General features: G+C 46.9%; 1 protein-coding gene across 1 annotated transcript; it reads right to left on the bottom strand.

Moving 5' to 3' along the window:
- Positions 1 to 392: 392 nt before the first annotated feature.
- On the bottom strand, positions 393 to 21,860 carry CPA4 (carboxypeptidase A4). Its single transcript, XM_027573971.2, has 11 exons — positions 21,748 to 21,860; positions 17,002 to 17,083; positions 16,423 to 16,557; positions 15,220 to 15,318; positions 12,283 to 12,384; positions 10,848 to 10,955; positions 9,983 to 10,093; positions 8,741 to 8,831; positions 6,975 to 7,174; positions 5,937 to 6,021; positions 393 to 1,731 (listed from the first exon to the last, which is right to left on the bottom strand). The coding sequence occupies exons 1-11, from the start codon at positions 21,813 to 21,815 to the stop codon at positions 1,544 to 1,546; spliced, it is 1,269 nt and encodes a 422-aa protein (XP_027429772.1). The 5' UTR covers positions 21,816 to 21,860; the 3' UTR covers positions 393 to 1,543.
- Positions 21,861 to 22,427: the final 567 nt, after the last annotated feature.

Here is a 22,427-nt window from a genome sequence, read left to right as displayed (position 1 = left end):
CTGTGCAGACCGACGTGAGGATCCAATCCACTAAACAGTTACATGCGATGATGTAAATTAATAAATCCGTATTCTGATTTTATCATCTGCCTCATCTGAGCTCTGTGGGCGTGAGTCAGCATCCCCGAGTCTAATCAACATGGACACTGAGACTATCAAGCTCCTGAGCTGAAAAACTAAGAACTAGACCCAGGACCAGAGTGCAATCACCAAGGTAACACTGTGCCCTGGAGGCTCCTGGGCCTGACGGGGAGAAGGTCCTCCTACATGTCATGTGATACAGACAGGGATTAAAATTGACTTTTGACATTAGAAAGAGCTGCATATTCAAAACCATGGCTTGGTTCCATTCAGGTGAAGGCGAAGAATAGGAGATGATCATGAGACTCATATTGAATATTTATTGGCTTATGAGCACACACCAGATGCCGCACAAATCCTAGGCAGGAGGATAAGATTTACAGACATGTTTGAAAAAAGGGAAAAAAAAAAAGGGCAGATGGTATGTGCTGAAGAGGAATGGAACAAGAGAAGCCTGACTGATGAATCCTTGCTCCACCTTGACGCTCATGGTCCAGGATGCAAAATGGAAGTTGTCTTTAAAGACCAAAAGAAAAGCCAGGAGAAGGAAACACACGGTACACCAGACTGCAAACAGGAATGTGCCAGGGCAGTGAGATTATCCAGGCCAGAGGAGTGATTTAGGACCCGTAGGGTGAGGGCAAGATCTTTGAAGTGAGTTCAAAAGGCAAAATAGAGGTGAGCCCATTAGGACAGATGGAGATAATTTAGCAATCCTACTATTAGATCACCACTTCATTAAGGGTTCCTGGGTGAGCAGTACCTATAGTGACACAGATCCCTTTCTGGGACTAGTTACAATGTGTAACAAAGGGAAGAACGTGATCAGAACTGTTATATCTGGAAATTTGGGGCCCAGTGATGAGAAGGGATCCACTATTTAATATTCAGACCCCAAACAAAAACCAGAAAAAAAAAAGGAAGATGGCCTCTACTGATAACCCTACAAGATTTATTTTTCAAAGACAAATATGTTCAAGGAGTGCGATAAATTAAATTTCTATGTCACCTCTGAGACTGATCTCAAAGACAGACATTGTCGCCCACAGTGTCTCCTTTGGGGCCCCAGCAGAGCAAGGTCACCAGCCTGGCTAGATTGGACAAGGCCAGGGAACCATCTTAGATGTCTTTTTTGTTCTAAAAATGAGGTAGAGCCATGCCACCCAGTACAGAATGATGCTAAGTGTGGCCTGCCCAACCAATTATGTGAAAGGAAGGGCACACAAAGGGCTCGGGAAACAGCAGGACCAAAGCACAGCAGGGTGGCAAGAGCGCCTCTCTGAGGTGCACCACCAGCATGCATGAACTTCAAGGATGAGGGCTGGGGAGGGGCTGACATGTGCCCCCCACAAAACCAGAGGGTTCTGAGTCACACATGGAAGAACAAGCTCCCTTTAATTGTGGCTTTAGCGAGCACGCATACACGGGGAGAAATAACTGGAGACTGAGTGGGGCTCCTCATCTAGTAGAGGTTGTCCTGCACATGCTCCATGATGGTCTTCAGGCCCAACCAGGTCTCCTCTGCAGTGGGGATGATCTGGTTGGCTGGCAGGAGGAAGCCATAGTGCCCAGTGTCTCTCAACTCAAACGTGAATGCATACTTGATGCCATTATCATACGCCCAGTCAATGCTGCTCCCGCTAGCTGGATCTGTAAGTCAGAAAAGAAAGCACCTTGGAACCCCAGTTCCTTTCAGGGTTAGATGAGTAGGCCTCAGGAGTTCTGCCTGCCTGTGGTTCCTGAGGGATGTAGAATTCTTTCTGAAGGTCATCAGGCCACCAACACACAAACACTGGCCTGATCCATATGTCTCAGGCTGTCCTATATGACGAATGTCTTCATTCATCTCAAACCAAGAGATTTTAAATCTTCGTGCCCACCTTGTCACTAACTCACTGTGTAGACTCCTTCTGGTCACTCAAAACCAATCTTCACAGAGTGTGATAGGTAGCCTCCAAGACAGCCCCAATGATCCTTGTCTCCTGGTCTTCATATCCTTGGGTAGTCCCCTCCGACACTGAGTGGGGCTGCCCTGACCTGGGTAACTAACAGGAGATTGCAGAAATGATGGTGTGTGACCTTCAAGGCTAGACTATAAATACTATGGCTTCCTCCTTGCTCTCTCTTGGATCATTTGATCTGGGAAAAGCCACATGTTAGAGTGTGTGGACGGTGAGAGAGTGTCCTATAGACAGGTCTTGGTGGTGAAGACTGGAGGCCTCCTGCCGGTACTCAGCACCTGAGTGAGCCACCGGAGAAGCAGACCCCTCCAGCCCAGTCAAGCCTTTAAAGGACTCTAGCCGTGGAAGACACCTTGACTGCAATCTTGGGAGAGGCCCTGAGCCAGAGCCACCCAGCTAAGCCATTTTTGAATTCCTACCCCAGGGAAACAGTGGAAGAAAATAAATGTTTATATTTTAAGCTGCTAAGTTTTAGGATAAATTTTTACATAGCAAGAGATAACTGATACACAGAGAGAACGAAGCATAGCCCTTGGGACTTCCCTTTGCCAAAAGGCTGGAGAAAGGAAAGAGGCCCGTTTTCCTGCTTCTTCCAGCCAAACTCTACTAGAGCAGAAACTGGCTAAAAGTGCAAAGTGTGAATGACACTGAATAATAAAATAGTGATGTCAATAGCAGCTATCATTTATTGAACATCTCCCATGAGCTGGTCATCTATTTTGGAAAGTTTACATTTATGACCTCATTAATCTTTAAAAACTCAGTGAGGTGGGTATCACTGTCCTTGTTTTTCAGAGGAGGAAATCCAGGCTCAGAATGAGGAATTTATCTAAGGAAATATTGACAGAAAATGGCAGGACTGAAACTGAAACCCAAGGCCATCTGCTGAAAAAAAGCCCATGCTTTCCTCAACCTCCTTCCAGTCCATTTAGCATAGTACATGTCTGTTAAATGAAAACACGGGTCCTCTTGTTTTTCCATCATTTTCGAGGGTTGTTTCTCATGATACCACTTGTGATTTTTCTAGAGATGCTGCTTCTACTGTGATGACACACCCCCTGAGGTTATGAAACAGGCTCTCCTATAGTCTCTGAAATCCTTCCTCCTCTACCATGAGAAAATGCTGAATAAAAAACAGATGATGGCACCAGAAGTTTCTAGAGGTTGTTTATATGGTAAGCTCAACTATTTCAGAACACATATTAAATTCAGGAAGGAGGCAAAAAGTCCTCTGCCGAGCAAAGTGATCAAGTGCATGCACTTCACTTTACTTGGGTCCCTGCTCAAAGTCTATCTACTCTTTTCTTTTAAGATTTTATTTATTTATTTGAGAGAAAGAGATCACAAGTGGAAGTGAGGGGCAGAGGGAGAGGGAGAAGCAGACTCCCCGCTGAGCACGGAGCCCGATGTGGGGCTAGATCCCAGGACCCCGAGATGCAAGGCTAGATCATGACCTGAGCCAAAGGCAGACACTTAACCAACTGAGCCACCCAGGTGCCCCAGTCTGTCTACTCTTTTAACATTAATGGGAACATAATATTAAAAACACACTGTATTTCAGGCTCCTCGCTCAGCAGAGAGTATGCTTCTCCCTCTGCCTCTGCCCCTCCCCCCCCCAGTGCTCACTCTCTCTCATGCGCTCTCTCTCTCAAATAAATAAATAAAATCCTTTAAAAAATAATAAGATAAATTAAAAATTTAAAAATTTAAATAAATAAAATAAAAACCACACTATATTTTTCAACTAACATTTAAAGATTATTCCCTATTAGCACATACAGACACACCTCATTCATTTAAGGGGGGCACACTGTTTCATTGTGTGCCTGCACCAAATGTGTTTTTATTCAGTACTGTACTGACGGACATTTAGGTGCTCACCAGGCTTCTATGACTATAAACAATGCTGTCATGAACATCCTTCTTACTCACAATCTATCCACAAGTCAAATAAGCCCAAAGAACTTGTGTCCCAGCCTTTAGGAGTGAAGAGAAGGGGAGAAGGTTGCTAGAGGCAGGTGGCCTGAAAGCAGTACAGTCTGACCAGGGGAAGGAAACACGAAAACTCTAAAAAAGCAGACACAAGAATTCAAGAAGCAAAATGGGCTTGGGGCTGTCCAGCACAGGGATTGAAAATACAATATGGCACAGAAGGCCTTCAGGACATTACAACTGATGTTCAGAAGGCCACTCCGTCATGAAGAAAGGAGCTTCAATCCCTTGTACTTGCTCTGTTTAAAAAGGCAAGAAAGTGTGAAATTTATTTGAGAATTATTTTCAGCTAAAATGGTTGATCTAAGAAAAGATCTGGCACTTGAAGGGACAAACGTCGACTATTCATGTAGCATATGCAATAACCCATGGGATCGGAGTGTTATACAAAAATTGACTACATTTTTGGAAAGCAAGGAGGGTAAACAAAGCCTTTAAACAATACAGAAGATGTGCTCTTGAAAGACTTAGGAAATAATTATGTCTTTTGGATAGCACTCAGGAGAGCCTTCCTCCTCTTGTTCTGGAGGAATCCGATGAGTATCTCTTGATTTTGGCATAGCATACGCTGGGAAGAATGTGTTTGATGTGGGATTACAAGGCCATCCTTTAAACTGGTGTTTGACCCAAAAGCCAGGACTGTGGTGACCCACAAAGCTCTTTTGAGGGGACCTCGTCAAAGGACTCCTACCAAGTCTCTTCACCTCTCTGCAGTCCTAAACTCAGTTCTCACTAATTAAGCAGAGGATGGAGAAACTCTCCTGATGTGTTTCTTCTCTGAGGAGTTCCCATTTAATAACACTAATAATAATCAACCATGAATAATTAACGGATGGTCGCTGCAATTAGCCACACAAACACCAACATCAGGCTAACTGCTTTATGCAGCAAGGTGGCATATGAAACACAGACAAGAGCGCTGAGGTCAGAGTACAGGAACCCAGGAGGGGGGATGGAGAAACTTCCCAGAAGAGGAAGACTGAAGGGAACAGCTAGCTAAGGGTGGAGCAATTGGATGGGAGAGTTACAGTATGGAAGAAGACAGAAATGTCAGCATGTTTGCAGGGGGTCTGAGGGTGGACCAACTGTTAGAGACACTAGATGGGAAAAGAAGGGCACTAGCTTTAAAGGTGTCAGAACCTTTCTCCTCATGTCCATATTTTTATTTCCCATTGATAGCTAGACTCTCAGAGAATGATAATATTCTTCAATTTGATCTTTAAGTTTAAAGCTCGGGCTCACGGAATGAGGGAACTGGAAGGATCTCAGTAGGAACAGAGGGAAATGCTCAGATGAAACACTTCAGTGAGAAACCAAAACAAAGGTATTTCTCCTCAAAATGAGGCTGAAGCTGTAGGTAACGAGCCTGAAGACCATCTCAGGTTTGGAGTCTCGGTAGAGTTTGTTTGTTCGTTTGTTTGTTTGTTTGTTTTTCGCTTGATGCTAATCATTGCAAAGAGGACCCCAGCTCCTGGCATGCTGTGCTCCACCACGTGGTCATTTCTGATGGGAAGGTGAGGGAATCGCTTCCAGCCTTACTCCCGCCACCTCGGTCTGCCTCTCCAAAAGTGGGTTTCCTTTGAAAATGGAATGATGGGCTTGAGGAATTTTTTATAAACTATGACAGGATCTTTCATGGACTAGAAGGGACACTCTAGCACACTAGCAGGACTAAGCTCACCACGGGCACAGGACAGATAGCATGACCATGGTGGTGGTACTGATGAAGATGACCCCCTACAGCAGCCATCATTCCATAAGCTTGACGCAAATTCAGTCTATCACCACCAACAAAAATAATCAGGCTACAACATAGTAAGCCTAACTTGCAGCTCTTCTCCCAATTCATTGCAAGTTTCCTCTCCAAGCATTTTCTGAATAACCAAGACAGTGAGTACTTACAGACAGTGGTGCAGGTAGGACCCACTTGGTATGTAGTGCCCGACAGGGAAGCCAGAGCTTTGGCCGCACACCTCGCCACCTTGTCCTAGGAGGGGGAACCAGCGGAGTGAGAAAGAATGGATTCCACAGCCTGACATCCCTCAGCTGTTCTGCACTATGATGGTGTGGAAGATTCTCGGCCCCTCCCTCAAGTTTCCCTTCCAGTCTCCTTCTTTTCCATCCAACCAGAGCCGAAGCCTGATACATGAGATGTGGAGGGCTGCTCACCAACCCAATCTAGTAAATACACCACCATCTTCACCTATGCTGAGGGACGGGAATGTCATGTTCATGAACATGTGGGAAGGCCAAGGATGTTCCAAAGAAAACCTTCCAAGAGTTGGGTATTCCCAGAGTGGAGGTAGAGACAGGGCCACCGTATATGGATGTGCCTATGCCTATTTGAGATCAGAATCTAGCCCACACCTAGCATGAACCCTGCATCTGCTGGGAGGTTTAGAGGCTAGCTGTGCCCCTGGGCAGGGGGGCACTCTCGAGCTGACAAGCACAGAGGGAGCAGCCTGCAGTCACCCTACAGATGCCAGCCCTGCTCGTCAGTCTACCCTAAGTGCCTGTTCACATCCTAGGGCGAGTCATTATATGCAACGCAGAGCACCCCTAGGCTGTAGCCTGCACCCTACTTAAACTCTACCTTGACTGGAATGAGGAGCATCTCCCCCTTACCCACCACAGTGCCACCCACAGTTCTTGGCAAGCAGTGGGTCCGTCATATATTTTGGTCAGAACAATTGAGAAGGAAAGGCAGGGGTCAGGTGTGGTTCTTGAAACTCACAGCAAACACAGAAACAAGGAGAACGGCCTTCTTCCTGTCCCCAGTAGGTCCGATGGCACATTCCAAAGGGCAGGGAGAGAGACCAGGCCCTTAATGAAGTAAGTCCAGGCCCCCGGACTTTCCCTGTAAGCTGTAGAAGGACTACTGTGGCAGCACCCCGGGGCCGAGCAGGCCCAGGTCTAGGTGGAAGGCGTCCCGTCACTCACCAGTTCATCAGCATCCGCGGCCTTCTTGACCGTGTACCCATACGGATACATCAGCAGCTGTGAGTAGCTGTGCAAGTCGATGAAGCATTTGAAATTCCCGTGTTCTTGGATGAAATCTACCACCGACTTCACCTCCACTTCCGAGTTGGCGTGGGGTCCGTGGTATACTTCAGAGCAAGGGTTGTCACTGGCTCCCTCTCCTATGGGGAGTGGCCCAAGCAGAAACATGAACCCATATGCAAGAACACAGAAATGCAGGACACTCAACCCGGAGGAAGGGCAGAAGGGGCTGGCCGTGAACAGGTCAATGTGAGGAGCCCCCCAGGAGCCTAGTCTGCAGTATGTGTTGCCAGGCGGGGGGTGCAGATGTGGGAGGGTACTGGACCTGCCACAGCTGAGGAAGAAAAACTGGAAGGACTCCTTTAAATGGACAGAGTTGACCTTGTATTGCATCACTAACAGTTGTCATAAATAATTCATATCATACTTGACAGTGAGTTGTAATTAATAAGTATTCTAGATAATTAATATGAATACCAATTAATAATGAAAATGACTCCATTTATTCTGGTGTCAACTCATTCTCTTGGTTCAGATCTTAATGGCCAAGTGCTGCCAAAAATAATCTATTGTTGTGGCTAAAGCCTCGCATTTGACAGGTATTTAGAAATATTGCCTTCTGTACTACTTCATGACATAGCTCCCCGAGGTACTTGGCATGTGTGTAAAACCACCCCACTTGTGGGAAGATCTGACTTAACTTTGATGCCCTCAGTTCCCACATTTCTATCAGCTCCTTTCCCACAGGCCCATGATTCTCCCTGCCACGGTGTGTGTGGCAGACGAGTGTGGCAAGTGCAAGAAGTACGTTGAGGACAGGACATCAGCCCAGCTGTGGAAGAGCGAGAGAGAGCACTACCGGGTTCTGGAGATGCAAGGTGAGGCTCGACTCTAACTCTTGACTGCATGCTCCTGAGACTGTCTCTGAGCTTCGACTGTCTCCTTTCAGATAACAAAACTCACTCACCGGGTCAGGCGAAAAAAATAAGTTAACACACAGGAAAATACCCGGCAGCCAGTGGGCAAGACTGTAGGGATGATTTTTCAATAGCTGGAACTCAGAATCCGGGTCTCCTAAGCCTCGTGCCCTTTCCATGACACCAAAGGGCTGCACGTCACACGGACACATCTAAGGGTCAACTGCTAGAGTTGAAGCCTCACGACGTCCCACAATCTGGTCTGTTAGGACAATGGTGCTAACTGCTCTCTTCCCAGTTACCACCAGGAGCCCTTCCACCCACCCAGTCACTCGCTTGGGAGAAACAGGGATGACCAGGGCACAGGGGGTGGATCTGTACATCTAAGACTAGAGCCGTTTTTAAAATAGTGTTCTGGGACGTCTGAGTGGCTCAGTCGATTAAGCGTCTGCCAGGGTCCTGCGTTGGGCTCCTTGCTCAGCGGGGAGTCTGCTTCTCCCTTTGCCTGCTGCTCTGCCTACTTGTGCTCTCTCTCTCTGTCTCTCTGTCAAATAAATAAATAAAATCTTCAAAAATTAAAAAGTGTTCTTTCAGGAGAACAAGAATTGCTGAGTCATTTCCTTTCAAAATTACCTACCCCAAAAAATGTTTAAAAAAAAAAAACAACCCGAGACAGAGTGTAAGGGATCGGCCCAAGTCTCTCAGTGAAGCAGGAATGGAGCCAGCCAGAGCCCCATGGACCAGGCTCCCCAGGGGCAGCAGGGAGGGAAAGCCACCTCCCCAGCCTACCTGCAAAACTAGCATTCCAATTTCTATTTGGATCAGCACCAACACAAGGGCTTCCAGGATTGTGGGACCGTGTCTTCCTCCATAGTCGGTTCTGAAAAGTCCACCAAGGAAGGAACAAGCATTCAGAGGTGGTCAGGGCACAGGAGAAGTGAAGGTGTTCTCTGGGGGGGTCTATGATGGAGCAAGCTGCCTGCAGCTCTGCCTGGAGGATCATTGGGGTTCCGGTCCTCACGGACTGATGAGCAGTCTCCTCTCGTCTCCCGGAGATAGGAGGCTCAGCCCTTTGGGCTCGGAGAGAAGGACTCCTCCAAAATGCCCTGATGAGAACTTCGTAACGCAAGAACCAGCCTGATGCCACCTGAACCCACCGAATAATTTTTGGCTTTGGCAGAAGGAGGACAGACAGACATCGTATGCCCAGACAATCGCTGGTGGGACAGGAAGTGCACAGCAACTGTTTTATTCTTGCCTAAAAAACTCACCTGAATCCAATCAAACTTCAAGCTCTGACTATTAGTGAATAGGAAGGGAACGGGGGGGGGGGGGGGGGGGTAGAGGAACAAATGACACACAACAAAGAAGCCATCAGCCAAATTGAGAATGTGAGACATTCTACAGGACAATTTACTTGGTTTCTCCAGCACATGAATGACATTTTAAAAGAGATGTGTGTGGCAGGGGTGGGGGCGGGTAACTGCCATAGATTTGAAAAGCCTGCAGAGGCACAACAACCAAATACAGGTGCAAACCTTATTTGGGTACTGATTTCAACAAACTGACTCAAAAGACATTTAAAAGATAATTGGGGGAATTAGATGATATTAAATAAATTCCATTAATTTTTTTTAAAGTGACAGCCGTGTATTGTTTGGGGTTTTTTTGTTGTTGTTTTGTTTTAATTATCATCAACCAGAGATGCATACTAAAGAAATTTGGCATAAAATAACCTGATGTCAGAGATGTGCTTTTAAACAAAAGGGAAAAAAATGTGTGGGAGGGGAAGAAATGAAAAGAAGATTGGTAAAGTGTTGGTAATTGTTCAAGATCCATGATAGGGAGTTCATTAGACTATTCTAAGAAAAAATATTCTCTGGTGACTCCCGGCTCAGGGAACGAGTGAAAAATGGGAGCCCAGGGAAGCCTGTAACATGCACACGTGTTCCTAAAACTGTTCAGGTGCTACAGCAAGGAATTCAACAGACTCTTCTTAACTTCAAGCCCGGCCCATTCGGTATTACTCACTTGAGTTTGTGTGTACACATATCCGTCAGGATTGGCCACAGGCAACAAGAAAATATCCATTTTCTCCAAAATGGAGGTGATGGCTGGATCCTTCCTGTAATCAGATACAATCTAAACAGAAACAAGAAGCTTGTCAGCTATGCCATGGCCGGCTGGGGTGCCCGGTCTAAGCCTGTGTAACTCCCCCAGATGCCCCTCTGCAGCCCCCCTGCCACCCTCATAAACACAGCTCTCTGCAAAGCTCTGGGAGCGCTTCAAAACCTGGGGGAACATGGCGTCATGATGCCATCAACCGCAACGAGGCTGGGCCTGCCTGGTTGATTCACTCCTTCCAGGGGGTGGGAACCAGGGAGGGAAGAGCCACACATCATCATAGTTTTGGGAAATCTGGGCCCCCATGCTAACAGACGCGGAAAATAAATCCTGCACACACAGTACCCCTCCTCTCCCTAGTGCTGCCTTAAAGCAGACTCTCGGAGCGGGTGGGGGCGGGGGTGACATGGAGGCAGCATGAGGTCCCTGAGGGTCTGGAGGGCTAGGGTGGGTCCGAGGGCAAAGTTCATCTGAGTTTTGCTGCTGAGAAGACTCGGCTCCCTTTCTGCGGGGCTGACTATGGGTCAATGTTTCGGGGCCACCTCTGCAGCTCATTAGCTTGCTCGCTGCCATGAAGGGACTTTGTCATTTAGCCACAGTGGCTTGACCAAAGGGCTCTGACCTTTTGCTTCTCCAATTGGGAAAGGCCCCCCAGCCTACTGTGTCTGTGCAGAGTGACTTCCCACCTCGTCCCCCGAGGCCCAGCCCCCTGGGACCCTGCGGAGGCACCCTGGGCCCACCAGAATTCTCAGCTAATACCGGGCGACATGACCTTCCTCGCGGTCCAGATCGCCGTGGCCTGTGAGATCCACTCCCGGGAGTGGATGCCTGCGTTCAGCCAAATGGCCGGCCGCCGCCGCCTGCCTTCTGCGGTGCTGAACTGTGGAAGGACAAAGAGGCCAGAAAATGACCCTCCTGCCCATGTCTCCACTCACCTCTCCTCTCCCCAGCTCACCCCTATTCATTTAATCCATTTAAGATAATTCAGAGACCAAATGTTCCTGAGGGCACAATCTATTTATCAGGCTTATCCGTGACCAGGGAGCTTAATTGGGTGGCTGGTGAGGCCCAGCCGAAGCCCTGGGCTGCTCGAGCCACTCTGGGGTTGGAAGCAAATGGGAAGGGGAAACTATTGCTATTGTGAATGAGAATACCAGTGTGATCAGAGATAATATTATGTCTCTTGAAAGACCTCGAAGGGCACCCCAACAGAGAGAGACACAAGAGTGCAGGAACCAGCCTGTTCTAGTTGATGCAATAAATGAATTTGATTTTAAAAGGAGGAAGAGAGAGGTTCACTATACCTCTTTGGAAATGGCATTAAATGAATTCTGGCTCCTGCCTTATTTAAGGGTGGGGCCAGGCCGCGTTGGGTCAAAACGTGGTGCGAATGAAGCCAGAGTCTCCATCAGGTTGGCAAATAATCTCAATTTATGTGGATTATTTTAGAGCGACCGGCTTGGTGGCAAATCTCCTCTGGCTGGTAATTCAAGCCATGAGCCTGGGTTCTTCAGGGCTGATATGAAGCTAAGGATCTGACAAATTCTTAGCACCTTCAGTTGTTCCATGGTTCATATCTCCAAATTCCTTTTTATTCATTTGGCTGGATTATTTATGTAATTTATGTCCCTGCCATAAATTCTCTACCTCTTTTGCCAATATAGACCTGAATCTGTTAGAAATATCTAGAAATTAGGCTTTGTGCAGCCAAGGATCATAGGCTGGGCTTAAAATTACATCAACCCTAAAATTAGCTTCCTAGATTGCTTTTCCAATAAGTACCCCTAAAAGCAGAATAGAATTTGTAGAACTATCCCAATTTGACTTGCTTTTTAGAGGTAAGAATGAAGGCAAAAGATTGTGGCCCATCTGAGCGCTTTCTGGAAGGCTAACCGACCCACCCCACCCCCATCCCCACTACCCCTCACCTACTCCACCACCACCACCCTACCCCAGTTGATCCTGCCTTTCATTCAAAACTTGCAATGGGATGGACTCCTTCTAAGTTCTAACTCCTTCCATGTTAGGCAAAAACAGGGGACTCTCGGTCACACCAAATTTGAACCTCAGTAGATGTCTCCCCACGTCCCCGAAGTCAAGGAGAGCCTAAAAACCTGCCTTCTTCAGAGGTCTGAGGGCTGGGTCCTGGACACAAGGGACCAGGAGCCTGAATCCAGTCAGGCCTCTTGAAGAGCCTGGGGCCTCACCTTTAGTACATACATGGGCCGGTTTTCAAACGAATGCCCAATCTTCACCCTGCTCGCCAACTCAGGAAAATCTCTGGCAATGCTGTCCATCTCACGGTAAATCTGAAGCATGAAAAGGTGAACTCAGGGGCATTTGAAAATTTTGTTCAGCTCTGGGTAGGTATCTGTGAACTTCATCTTACGGATCCCAATGACTTCTTCATTGATTTGATCAATGATTAGATCCAGCTCTGTGATCTCAGGGTTGACAGTATTATCACCATGGAATACTTATTCTTGAAGAACTGCCTAAAGAGTCCTTCTCTACAACATTCTAGAGAATAACACATTTTATCTGTCCATAAAATTATAGGCCACTAAATGAGAGAGACTTGTGCACATACTGCTCTAGCAGTGCAGTCCTTCATACCACACCAGACTGGATGATCAGCAATTGCCCCATTTAGCCAAGGTTCTTGAAAACGGTCCTCTCCAAACCTTTTGATCACTTCCTCCACCAGTTTTTTTTAATTAGAATACACCATATATATATATGTATATATATATATATGTTTTATAATATACATATACTATGTATATTACATATACACAATACATTATGTATACCACTGGAATAATGTACCAAATATATTATGTACATTATAAAACAAGAAAAAAGAAGCAAAATGGTGGCATGAATAATAAATATAAACGTATGTGGGACGTAAACAGAAGTTGTAATAGTTTCTTCCTCCATCCCGGTGAAGCGTCTTGCTTACACCCTGTAGTGCAAGCACACCACTTTGGAGATTCCTCTAACGGCCTTAAGAGAACGAGTGAAGAGCTGTAAATCACGGCTACAAATGCTTCCATTTGGTTTCAATTTCTAAAAAAACTTGATATATAGAGTTCATCCATCTTAGTTGCTCAAAACTTCTGAGGGCAAAAGAAGGAAATAAAGAAATTCATATTTAGATCTTAAAAGTGGAAGAGGGAGCTTTACAGAGGAGAAAAATACACAATCAATATTGAATAAAACTCCAGCTTCAGTGGTTTATCAGAGTGGCAGTCAATATGGCAAACTGAGCAGAAGCGAGAAACCACCCCCCAAATATATACTCAAGCCAGATAAACTACAATGAAAATAATTCACAGCCAAGCTTAAAAATCAAGAAAGGAGACATTGTAGGGGCCAGAAGTGAGAAGGGACCTAACCAGCTGAGTAGAGGGCAGAAAATGGAGCCTCAGGACCAGATATCTGCCTTAGGCACTGAGGGTTTACAGCAAGTCAGGAATAGTGATTGAGGGCACAGGACCGGGGTGGGCCAAGGAGCTGGAACTTGAGAGCTGAGAACCATCCATTCCAGCCATGAAAAGGGCCTGGAAACTCTACCTACTGACCCTAGAAAGTGAAGCAAAAGCCGGATGCCCACCCTGAGCCATGAGAGGCAAGAGAGTCCCCCCATGAGAAGTTAAAATACCAAGCTATATAGGGAGGGAGAGGTCCAAATTCACACTGCCAACATGAGGGGGACATTCAGCCGAGAAACTAACAGAAACAATGGCAACCACAACAACACACAGAAAATCTGAAATTGGAAACTCTGGCTGAGACAGACATAAGACTCCCACCAGAGACCCAACCAGGCCTAAGCGGTTACAGGATGAGGGCTCTTCAAAGCTGTTTTTAGAAAGAACTGCATGTGATCAAGCCAAGAGGGAGACAGTACACTGAGGCACAGCAGAAGGCCTCATGGGGGGTAGGGGGGCGTGGGGGAAGCTGCAATCAGAAGGCAGTGGCCCCTAAAGCCAGAGAGCAAAAGCAAGTGCATGAGAAAGTGCGGCTCCCATAGCAGGCAGGTGAGGGGATGGAGTTCCTGGGGTCTCGGGTGACATTTGCAACCACTTAGCTCAGCTAGGGAGTGTGCCATGTTAACGAGGCTCATGTCATGGGTCTGAGCCCTGTGTGAGCCCTGAGCTCTGCTTTTGTCCATGGCCCTGGACTGAACTCCTAACTTTATCCAGCTGTTTTGCAGATGTATGTCATTGGTCACAAAAGGGATCAAGGGGCAGTGCAGTTGGAAGTGTACACAATAAACAAAGCTACTGACAATCATGGGAAAGAAGTGAAAACAGTTGGTCAACCTTGGAAATAATCCCTCATCTAGAAGAAAAACAACTCAAAGTATATGCCTCACAAAAAGCATGCCAGGAACCCCATCTTTGGATATAAAGAACAGCGTGTATGCAGGTATGGGAAGGAGAAAAACAATTTCATTTTGAGGTGTTGTTCTGAGCTAGTAGAGAGTGTCCAGACTAATGTAGAAGACATTAGGGGTCATAAGGAAACTGTAGGATACGTGATGCAGTCCCATTCTATAGCCCCTCTTGATTCCTCAAGTTCTAGTATCATATTAAGTGGTTCTGCTCCAAGTTTTTTATTGGAAGTGTTGGCTTACCTTGAAAGTCAGTCATCTATATAAAGTGGTTTTTAACTAAACACAGCACCAAAACACATTATAGAATATGCATTATAAGTAATCATGATAAATGCGTGGAAATATTTGGTTAACCTTGGAAATAACCACTTGTCTACTTGCCTGGAATAAGTAACATTTTAATCTGGGTGAGTAAAATACAGGGATTATGGTGGGGTATAAGAAGGTTGAATTACAAGGATGGAAATGATTGTAATTATTTCATGGTTTTCTTTCAGGGGTTGCCTTAGAAAAGAAGGATGCATGTGGGAGAAAATGTTCAGTTGTGTTTCACTATGCTCTTAGGTGCTGGTGGGAGATAAACAACCCAAGAATTACAAAACAAATTGAAGTGTTCACATTTTAGCCCCTTAGTGAAGGGGTACTGTGCTAAGGACTAATGCCTCCTAGAAGTTAGGAAAGGGGTTACAAAACCCAGGATGCTAATGACCTTGATCTTAACCTGCTCTGAGACACTTACAGCTTCCAGGGAATGGTAGGCCCCATAGTTGAAGTTATTACTGCTCCGCTCTTGTCCTTCATTGCGTTGCATTTCTTCATCTTCATTATCTAAAAGGGCCTAAAACAGACACGGCAACGCTGTGATGTGACCCACTGGAGATGGAGGTTCATGTTGTTTCTGCCATATTTTGGCACAAGCTGGCCAAGATGGCGGCACCCTTGGCACACAAACGTCAAGGTGTGAAAGGCGGTCAGATTTCTTCCACATATCTATAAAAGCTTATTTCTTGGCACCCAACGTACATCACCCCATTCAAAACCCACTTACTCCCCAAAAGCAACATATGTGCTATTTGGTTATTCTATACTATGAATTCTCTAGACATCAGCCCGCATCTGGTATCCAGTGTCTCTGAAATACACAGCTTGGGAAACCATTCAGAAACAAAGAAATTCTTATAACCGCTCATACTTTGAAGGCTCCTGGCAGATGTCCGTGACATGTGAGGATGATTAATAAGCTCACAGCTGCTCACGCCATCAGGAAACTCCCGGGCCAAATCACCAATTAGTCCATAACCCACCTCGGTGAGGGAGAGAACATGAGCCAGACACTGTCCTGCTGTTCAGATACAGGTCCTGAGGCTTGTGTCTGGCTTGGGTGGTGATGTTCCCTCTGCTGAGAACTATTGGTGACATTCCCTCTTTCTCAAAAGATGCTTTTTATGACTGGTCTCCAACACCCCCAGCAACCCCCCCCACACACACACAAACACACTTTTCTTGCCTCTGACTTCAAATACAACAAGGGAGAGAAGCTTCATACTTGTGGGGCATCTATGACAGGGCAAGTACCATTGGGCATTTCACATACACTTAATACATTTAATCTTCTCGATAAATTGTATGAAGTGGGCATCACTGTTCCCATTTTACTGATGAAGAACCAGAGGCTCAAGACGTTAATAGCTTGTCCAAAGTCACACAGCTGATAGTTAGCAAAATCAGGATTTGGATATAGATCTGTCCAGTTCCCTAACCTATGTATGCCCTTTCTACTACAACATGTTCCCACTAACAAGTCACTGCATTTTACTTCCATGGACCTCAGTGAGTTCATCTATAAAATGGAGAAGGATAAGACCATGACTTGCACATGTCTCGGGTCCACTCTGGGTGCTTTGTCCTATGCAAGACCAGTTAGGGACCTCGGCCTACCCACCTGCAGGTCTTCAATTGTCACGGAGTACTCTAAGCCCTGGGACTTCAGGAAGGATTTCACTGGCTGCAGACTGACAGATGGGACCAGGACGTCCATGGGACGACTAAAGGTGGAGGGAGATTTCCAGACGTTGAGCTGAAGAGAATGGAAATAAAACCAGATTAAAGGACAGTTCAGGTAAAAGGCACAATGAGCTCATTCTTCTAGAACAACTGCCAAAAGCAAGGGTGATCCCTGAGGAGCTGGGTTCTGCCCAAGGGCAAACTTTGCCCATTTCACAGCTGTGTCTGGTCAGGCCTACCCAGAAGGCACTACCTGGCAAAATCTAAGAGGTAGTAAGTAGTAAGTAGTAAGAAGGCAGATAGAAAGATAGAGCCCACCGTTGAGGCTGCCCAGCTCCCAGGACAGCAGTGTTGTGATCTACAGCACTTCTCCCCATCAACCCCCACAATCGTGTGAGGGCCTGTTGACTAATACAGGACTATACTAACAAAAACTCTCCAGGAGTAACAATGCCAGTGGTGCAAGAGTCTCCTCTCACCAAAGTCAGAGATACCCAAGAGGACAAAGAACTGGTACCTTAAGGTTGTCTGAATTCACTAGCTGACCTAGTTTGCTGATCTCGTCTCCATTTCTGACGTTAATCCTAAAAACTTGGTCCCTGGAGGGAAAAAAAAAAAGCAAAAGATAATGGTGAGCTTTCAGCTGGCAAATAAACCCCAAGCCTATGTCCCAGACATAACTGGGCCGAATGAGAGGAAATGGTCTAGTCTTTGGTTATAATGTATAGCCATTAAAAATAAGACTACGTGGCAAATATGAAAAAGTGCTTATAGTATAACTTGAAGGGAAATATTAAGTGAAAGAGCAGGACACAAAATTGTATGTATGCCATGATTACAAGTATGGAAAAAGCAGATGCATTGGAAGAAAAACAGACAACGGAAATATAGCAAATGCTGACAGTGCTTATGTCCGGGTCGTGGGATTATGGATGACTGACTTTTTTTACCCTTGTATCTGTTTTCTGTAATGTGGTCGTATTACTTTATAATGAAAAACATATATATTTTGCAGAAAGGAATGTTCCTGAGTTACACGCAAAGCTAACTCAAGACATAACGAAGCACTTCTTCACTGTCAGGGGCGAGGACTGAAACTCTGGCTGAAGGTCCACGCTGGAAAGAGCTGGAAAAGAGAAAAGACCTTCCATCCTCAGAGGGTTAGCTATTTGCTGGGTGGTCTCTCAATCCTGTCCAGCTCCAGAACTCAATACAAATGCGTACAATACGGGCTAGGGTGCTGGGGCTGACTTGGGATTCAGTCCCCCCAAGGGGGCCCTGAGAAGGGCCCAGAAGGGAGCCGGCCAGTCCCGAGCCCCCCTTTGTTGTTTGTCCTGAACTTGCTTCATCTACACCATTTAGCTTCCGCAGCAGCGGCAGGGGCCGAGGCCCCTGAAGTCCTGTGTGTGGGTGGGAGAAGGCCAAGACTGAAAAGCTGCCTTTGTGCTCTCAGCCGGCTCAGGGAGCCAGGGGAGCCATTAGGCCGTTGCTAGGTGACGGCCCGAATGAATCCGCACTCGACGCTGTCACATGCGTCATCCCTTTACACGAATGAATGCGGGAAGAACTGCTGGAGAGGGCTGTGGGCTGAAGGACCTGTTGACAGGGAAAATGGTTCTGTCACAGGGAGCTAAATGTGCAGCCTCACGTGGCAGATCCGCATCTTCTCATCAGAAAACCGGCTCAATCCAGATGGGACTCTCAGGGTTTCACTTTGTTCCGGGAGGTTCTGGAGAATCTCCAGGGGGTCTAGTCCAGCCCCAAAGAGGCAAGGTCCACCGCAGAGTTGCTGCCACTGCGGGTGGCAGGTCTGGAGGAAATGCCAACGCCAAAGGGCTCACTTTCTCCCGGCTCAACCAGTCTCCACGGGGTCCTTGGAGATGGGCCGCCAAGCACAAGCCCTGGGAGCTGCTGAGGCCACAGTGGAGAAGCCAGTGGCCTGGCAGGTCTCAGTCTGAACCCAACCGGCTTGCTAGGAGTTGAACCACAGCCCTGTGAAGATGGGGAGTCAAACCACCATTTCCCCGACACAGGCAAGCAGCCTCCCAAAAAAGGAACAGGTTTAAAACAGAAGGGAAATCCTTACTCCTGGCTAAGTACCAGGGCCCATCTGCCGAACTTACACTCTGTCACAACCCACCCCCAACACCCCAGAAAAAGAGGAGTCTTTAAAATGAGTGTTCTAGAAAGCACCTGTGCACTGACATCTCTATCCGCAAAATGAGGCATCTGTAAAATACAGCACTGACTAGAACAATGACAAGGAAGGAGGGGAGGGAAGGAACAGGAAGAAAAGAGGAACCTAAGAATAAGGGGCTCTCAAGAGTATGAAGATCATGTTACACAGGCACCCAGAGCATGCAGTTTATTTTTCCCGGAGTGGTGACTTCACAGCAGAACTTCCATACTCCTGGGCACAACCCATGTCAGTGGATCTAACTGGCCCTGAGCATGAGTAAATCCACAGCACATTTCATCATGCCCTATGAACCAAGCTACAGAGGACAAAGACACAACTGGAGTACAGAGACAGAGTGGAAGGGCTGGTGCAGAGTGGAGCCCTTCCCCATCTGTTTCTCCTCCACCTCTCCCTCCTCCACCCTCTCAGCTCCAGCCTTACTGAAATCCCAAATTCACCATGTCCTTTGCCCTTCCATGCCTGTGCACATGCTGTTCCCTCTGCCCGGATGCCCAGCCTCTTTCCTTATCTGCCTAGCAAACTCACACCCAGGCTTTAGAACCAACTGTCATCACCCATGAGGTTCCCCCTAACCTGGAGGCAACATTAGGGACAGTCTTCAGAGGGCACTAAAAAGGGGGGGGGGTGGTTTGGCAGATCTAACACCATTCTCATGAGCCTAAGTCCATCAAAACCTAGAAGCAGAGAGAACGTTAAGTAGGTGCCGGTGAAGGGCAGCCATTTTCTTGCCCTAATCATCCTTGTCTCTATTTGAAAAATGCTCTTTCCCAGTCCTGAAAGTGCAGATAGCTGAACACAACCTATCTCTGACGTCTGGAAATCCATGCAAAGATCTCAAACTCCCTGCAAATGGAAGGCTGGTCTGGGAGAGGGCACATATTGGGATTTGCAAGTTGCCCCTGCTACTCCACCCAGGTATTCTTGGTGCTCCTGGCGCCCTCTCATTCACCCTCACACTCATCCCAGGCTTCCCACGGAGCAGGGAGCCCGATGCGGGGCTCAATCCCAGGATCCCAGGATCATGACCTGAGCCGAAGGCAGACGCTTAACGACTGAGCCACCCAGGTGCCCCTCATCCCACGTTCTGATAGTTAACAGCCCCCCTGGTGCTGAGCTTCTATCCCTCCCTCGTTTCCATGCAGGCAAGCCAAGGGGCCTGTTCTTTGTGCATCTCTCGCCCATATCCCCGACCAGGCTTAGGAGCCACCACAAGAGTTGGTTTCACGGAACTCTTAAATGCCTGCCAACTACTGCTGATGCTCCAACCGGTTCTGCAACTACGTTCCTATTCTCTGCCTGACCTGTACCTCTAGGCATTCTGGCCACCAGCCCATCCTTAAGATGACCAAAGGGCAGGACAGAAGACACCAGCAGAGCGAGACACTGGGGGGGGGGGGGGCAGTAGGGCATTAGGTGGAAGGAACAAAAGCTGGGGGGTGAGAGTGGGGGAGAAAACCCATCACCTCCATCTCCATTGGTACTGTCCCCCCTCCCAGCCAACCTGTGCTCTGGCTTCCCACCACTTGAAAGCTCAGACAGCCCAGCTTCCCCTTGCTAGAAATGTTCACTGAGCTGGGTGTGTGGGACATGTCTATGAGCCCCTGGAAGGATCCCACCACCTTTGCTGGGTTCCCTACTATAGGGGGAGAACAGATTTTGGGGTGAGGATGACACCATCAGTTAAAACCATCTGCAATTAGCTCAGACACGCAGCCCTTTCTGTGTAAGCTCCCATGGTGGGCACTCCAGCGCCAGGCCCAGCTGTCTCAACTCAGGTGTCCGCTACGTTGTAAGCGAAGTCTGCATCCTGAGAAATAAAGATTTTTCCAGCCATGTGAATAGCTGCAGTGAGAGCCTGACAGCTCCGTGCATCAGCCACACGGCAGCAAGCATAGTTATTACACACCTACTGCTGAGCTGCCTGTGGAAAAATCTCCTTCTCTGGCCACCTGCTATGCCTAACCCCTCTGAGCTATTTGACAGTAGACACCAGGTGTGAAAAGAAGTCATCACCATAAAAATTACTCAATCTCATATAAGTAATTACCTCAATAAACAACCCCCAAGTCCCTTTAGCCAGCTAGCATATTAGAGAGTAAACTAACAGATACAGATATATCTGTGAGATAGAGGATTCTATCTGGAGATTAACTTGTGTTATAGCAAAAGGGTATGGGTTTTGCCTTCGGAGTTCCAGCTCCCCTGCTTACCAGCTAAGTGGCATTGGGCAGGTTCCTTAACCTTTCTAAGGCTGAGTTTTTTCATGTTCAAATTGAGGAAAATAACACCCCTGCCCAGCAGAGTTGTTGCGTGATCCAAAAGATAATGCACATGAAAGCTCTTTGCAAATGGCAAAGCATTAGGCAGTAACGAGTTATTAGAATTCCATCTTCTAGCAGGGGACCATGGCATCCTTTCATCTCTCCTACCTCCCAAATGTCCTCTCCTCCACAAACTGCAAAGCATTCTACATGGAGTGTGTTGAGCATGTGCGTACATGTACACGTGTGCACGCACACACCTACGCACACACGGTGTACAGGTGTGCCCTTACATGTCAAGTCTCACCACTGTGGCTAGGCAAGAACTAGTGAATCTCCGTGTCCCAGGCGCTGATGAGAGAGCCCCAGCTCTACAAAGCCTTCCCCGCTAACAGAGAGGTGAAACCAAAGAGCCTAAGACCCAGGTTTTCCCCTAAGCATGGCAGAAATTAGAAACAATTTCTGGGAGTTCTTGGTACTTCATAATATAGAAGTAAGAAAGCAGAAGAGGCCTGAACCTGACTTTAGAAATAAGAACTGGGAAGGAAAAGAACTGGCAGGAGATTAGGGAGCCAGGGAGGGACTATAGAGGCCACCTTGTCTGATTTCACAGATAGGATTGAGCCTAAGAGAGAAGGAGCTTGCCCAGGATGACACAGGGCAGAATTGGGACATGAGCTCGTGTCTTCTTTCCCAATGTCAACTCCACTTGAGATATAATCAGCCACTCATTTTCAAATCCATTTGGTTCCCATATCACTGAACCAACCAAGTAATAATAATAAGTCCAAAAGGAACTTACCCAAAAAACCTTTTTCGGCCACAGATGCTGAGCCCGATCAGGGCCCCAAAGAACAGTATCCACTTCATGTCCCAAGGGTGTCAGTCATGGAGTGGCTGAGTCAAGCTGTATTTATAAGAAGTGTGAGGCAGACTCATGTCCTCAAAAATGCTACTGTGATTCCCAAGCACCCTTGCAACTGTGACGGTACGTCAGCGGGCTCCTACCAATGCCTCTTCCATTCCTTTTGGGTGATAAAGGCCTCTTGATTTACAAGATCAGGAACTTGCTCCTCAGACTGGAAGTCTGTGCCAAAGGTGCCATATTGCTCATCGCTTGGTATTTAAATAGTGTTTTTTCAGTAAATAGGCAAGTCCCACAGTGCTGGAAAGAATTTATACTGAAGAGGCCAAATTGTAAACCTGAAATGGAGTTACCTCTAGAGTTAAAAAAAAAAAAAAAGTGAAGACTATCAAAGAAACCCCAAGCCAACTCCAAGACCACACACTTGATAAGCCCTGTCAGAGAATTTCACCAGAGCAGGTCATGATGATGAGAGTTTGTGACCTTTGTTATGAATCTGACACCTAACTCTTATGACTCCACTAAAAAAGTAGAAATATATGAGGTCAATGGGAAGGAAGAAGTGTTAGTCTGGATAAAATATCAGTTTTCCTTGGGGTCTGAGTAAAGGTAAGGCT

The sequence above is a fragment of the Zalophus californianus genome, chromosome 12 (genome assembly GCF_009762305.2).
Source record: "Zalophus californianus isolate mZalCal1 chromosome 12, mZalCal1.pri.v2, whole genome shotgun sequence".
NCBI lineage: Eukaryota > Metazoa > Chordata > Mammalia > Carnivora > Otariidae > Zalophus > Zalophus californianus.
Note: the sequence above shows the minus strand (reverse complement) of the source record. Positions and strands in the feature narration are given on the sequence as shown.

Excerpts from the sequence above, each read along its gene's own strand:
- CPA4 (XM_027573971.2), bottom strand. The coding sequence starts at position 21,815 with ATGAAGTGGATACTGTTCTTTGGGGCCCTGATCGGGCTCAGCATCTGT. Across the intron at positions 8,832-9,982 it reads ATGTGTACACACAAACTCAA|AACCGACTATGGAGGAAGAC; the intron begins GTGAGTAATACC and ends TGGACTTTTCAG. Across the intron at positions 6,022-6,974 it reads CCGCGGATGCTGATGAACTG|GACAAGGTGGCGAGGTGTGC; the intron begins GTGAGTGACGGG and ends TCCCCCTCCTAG.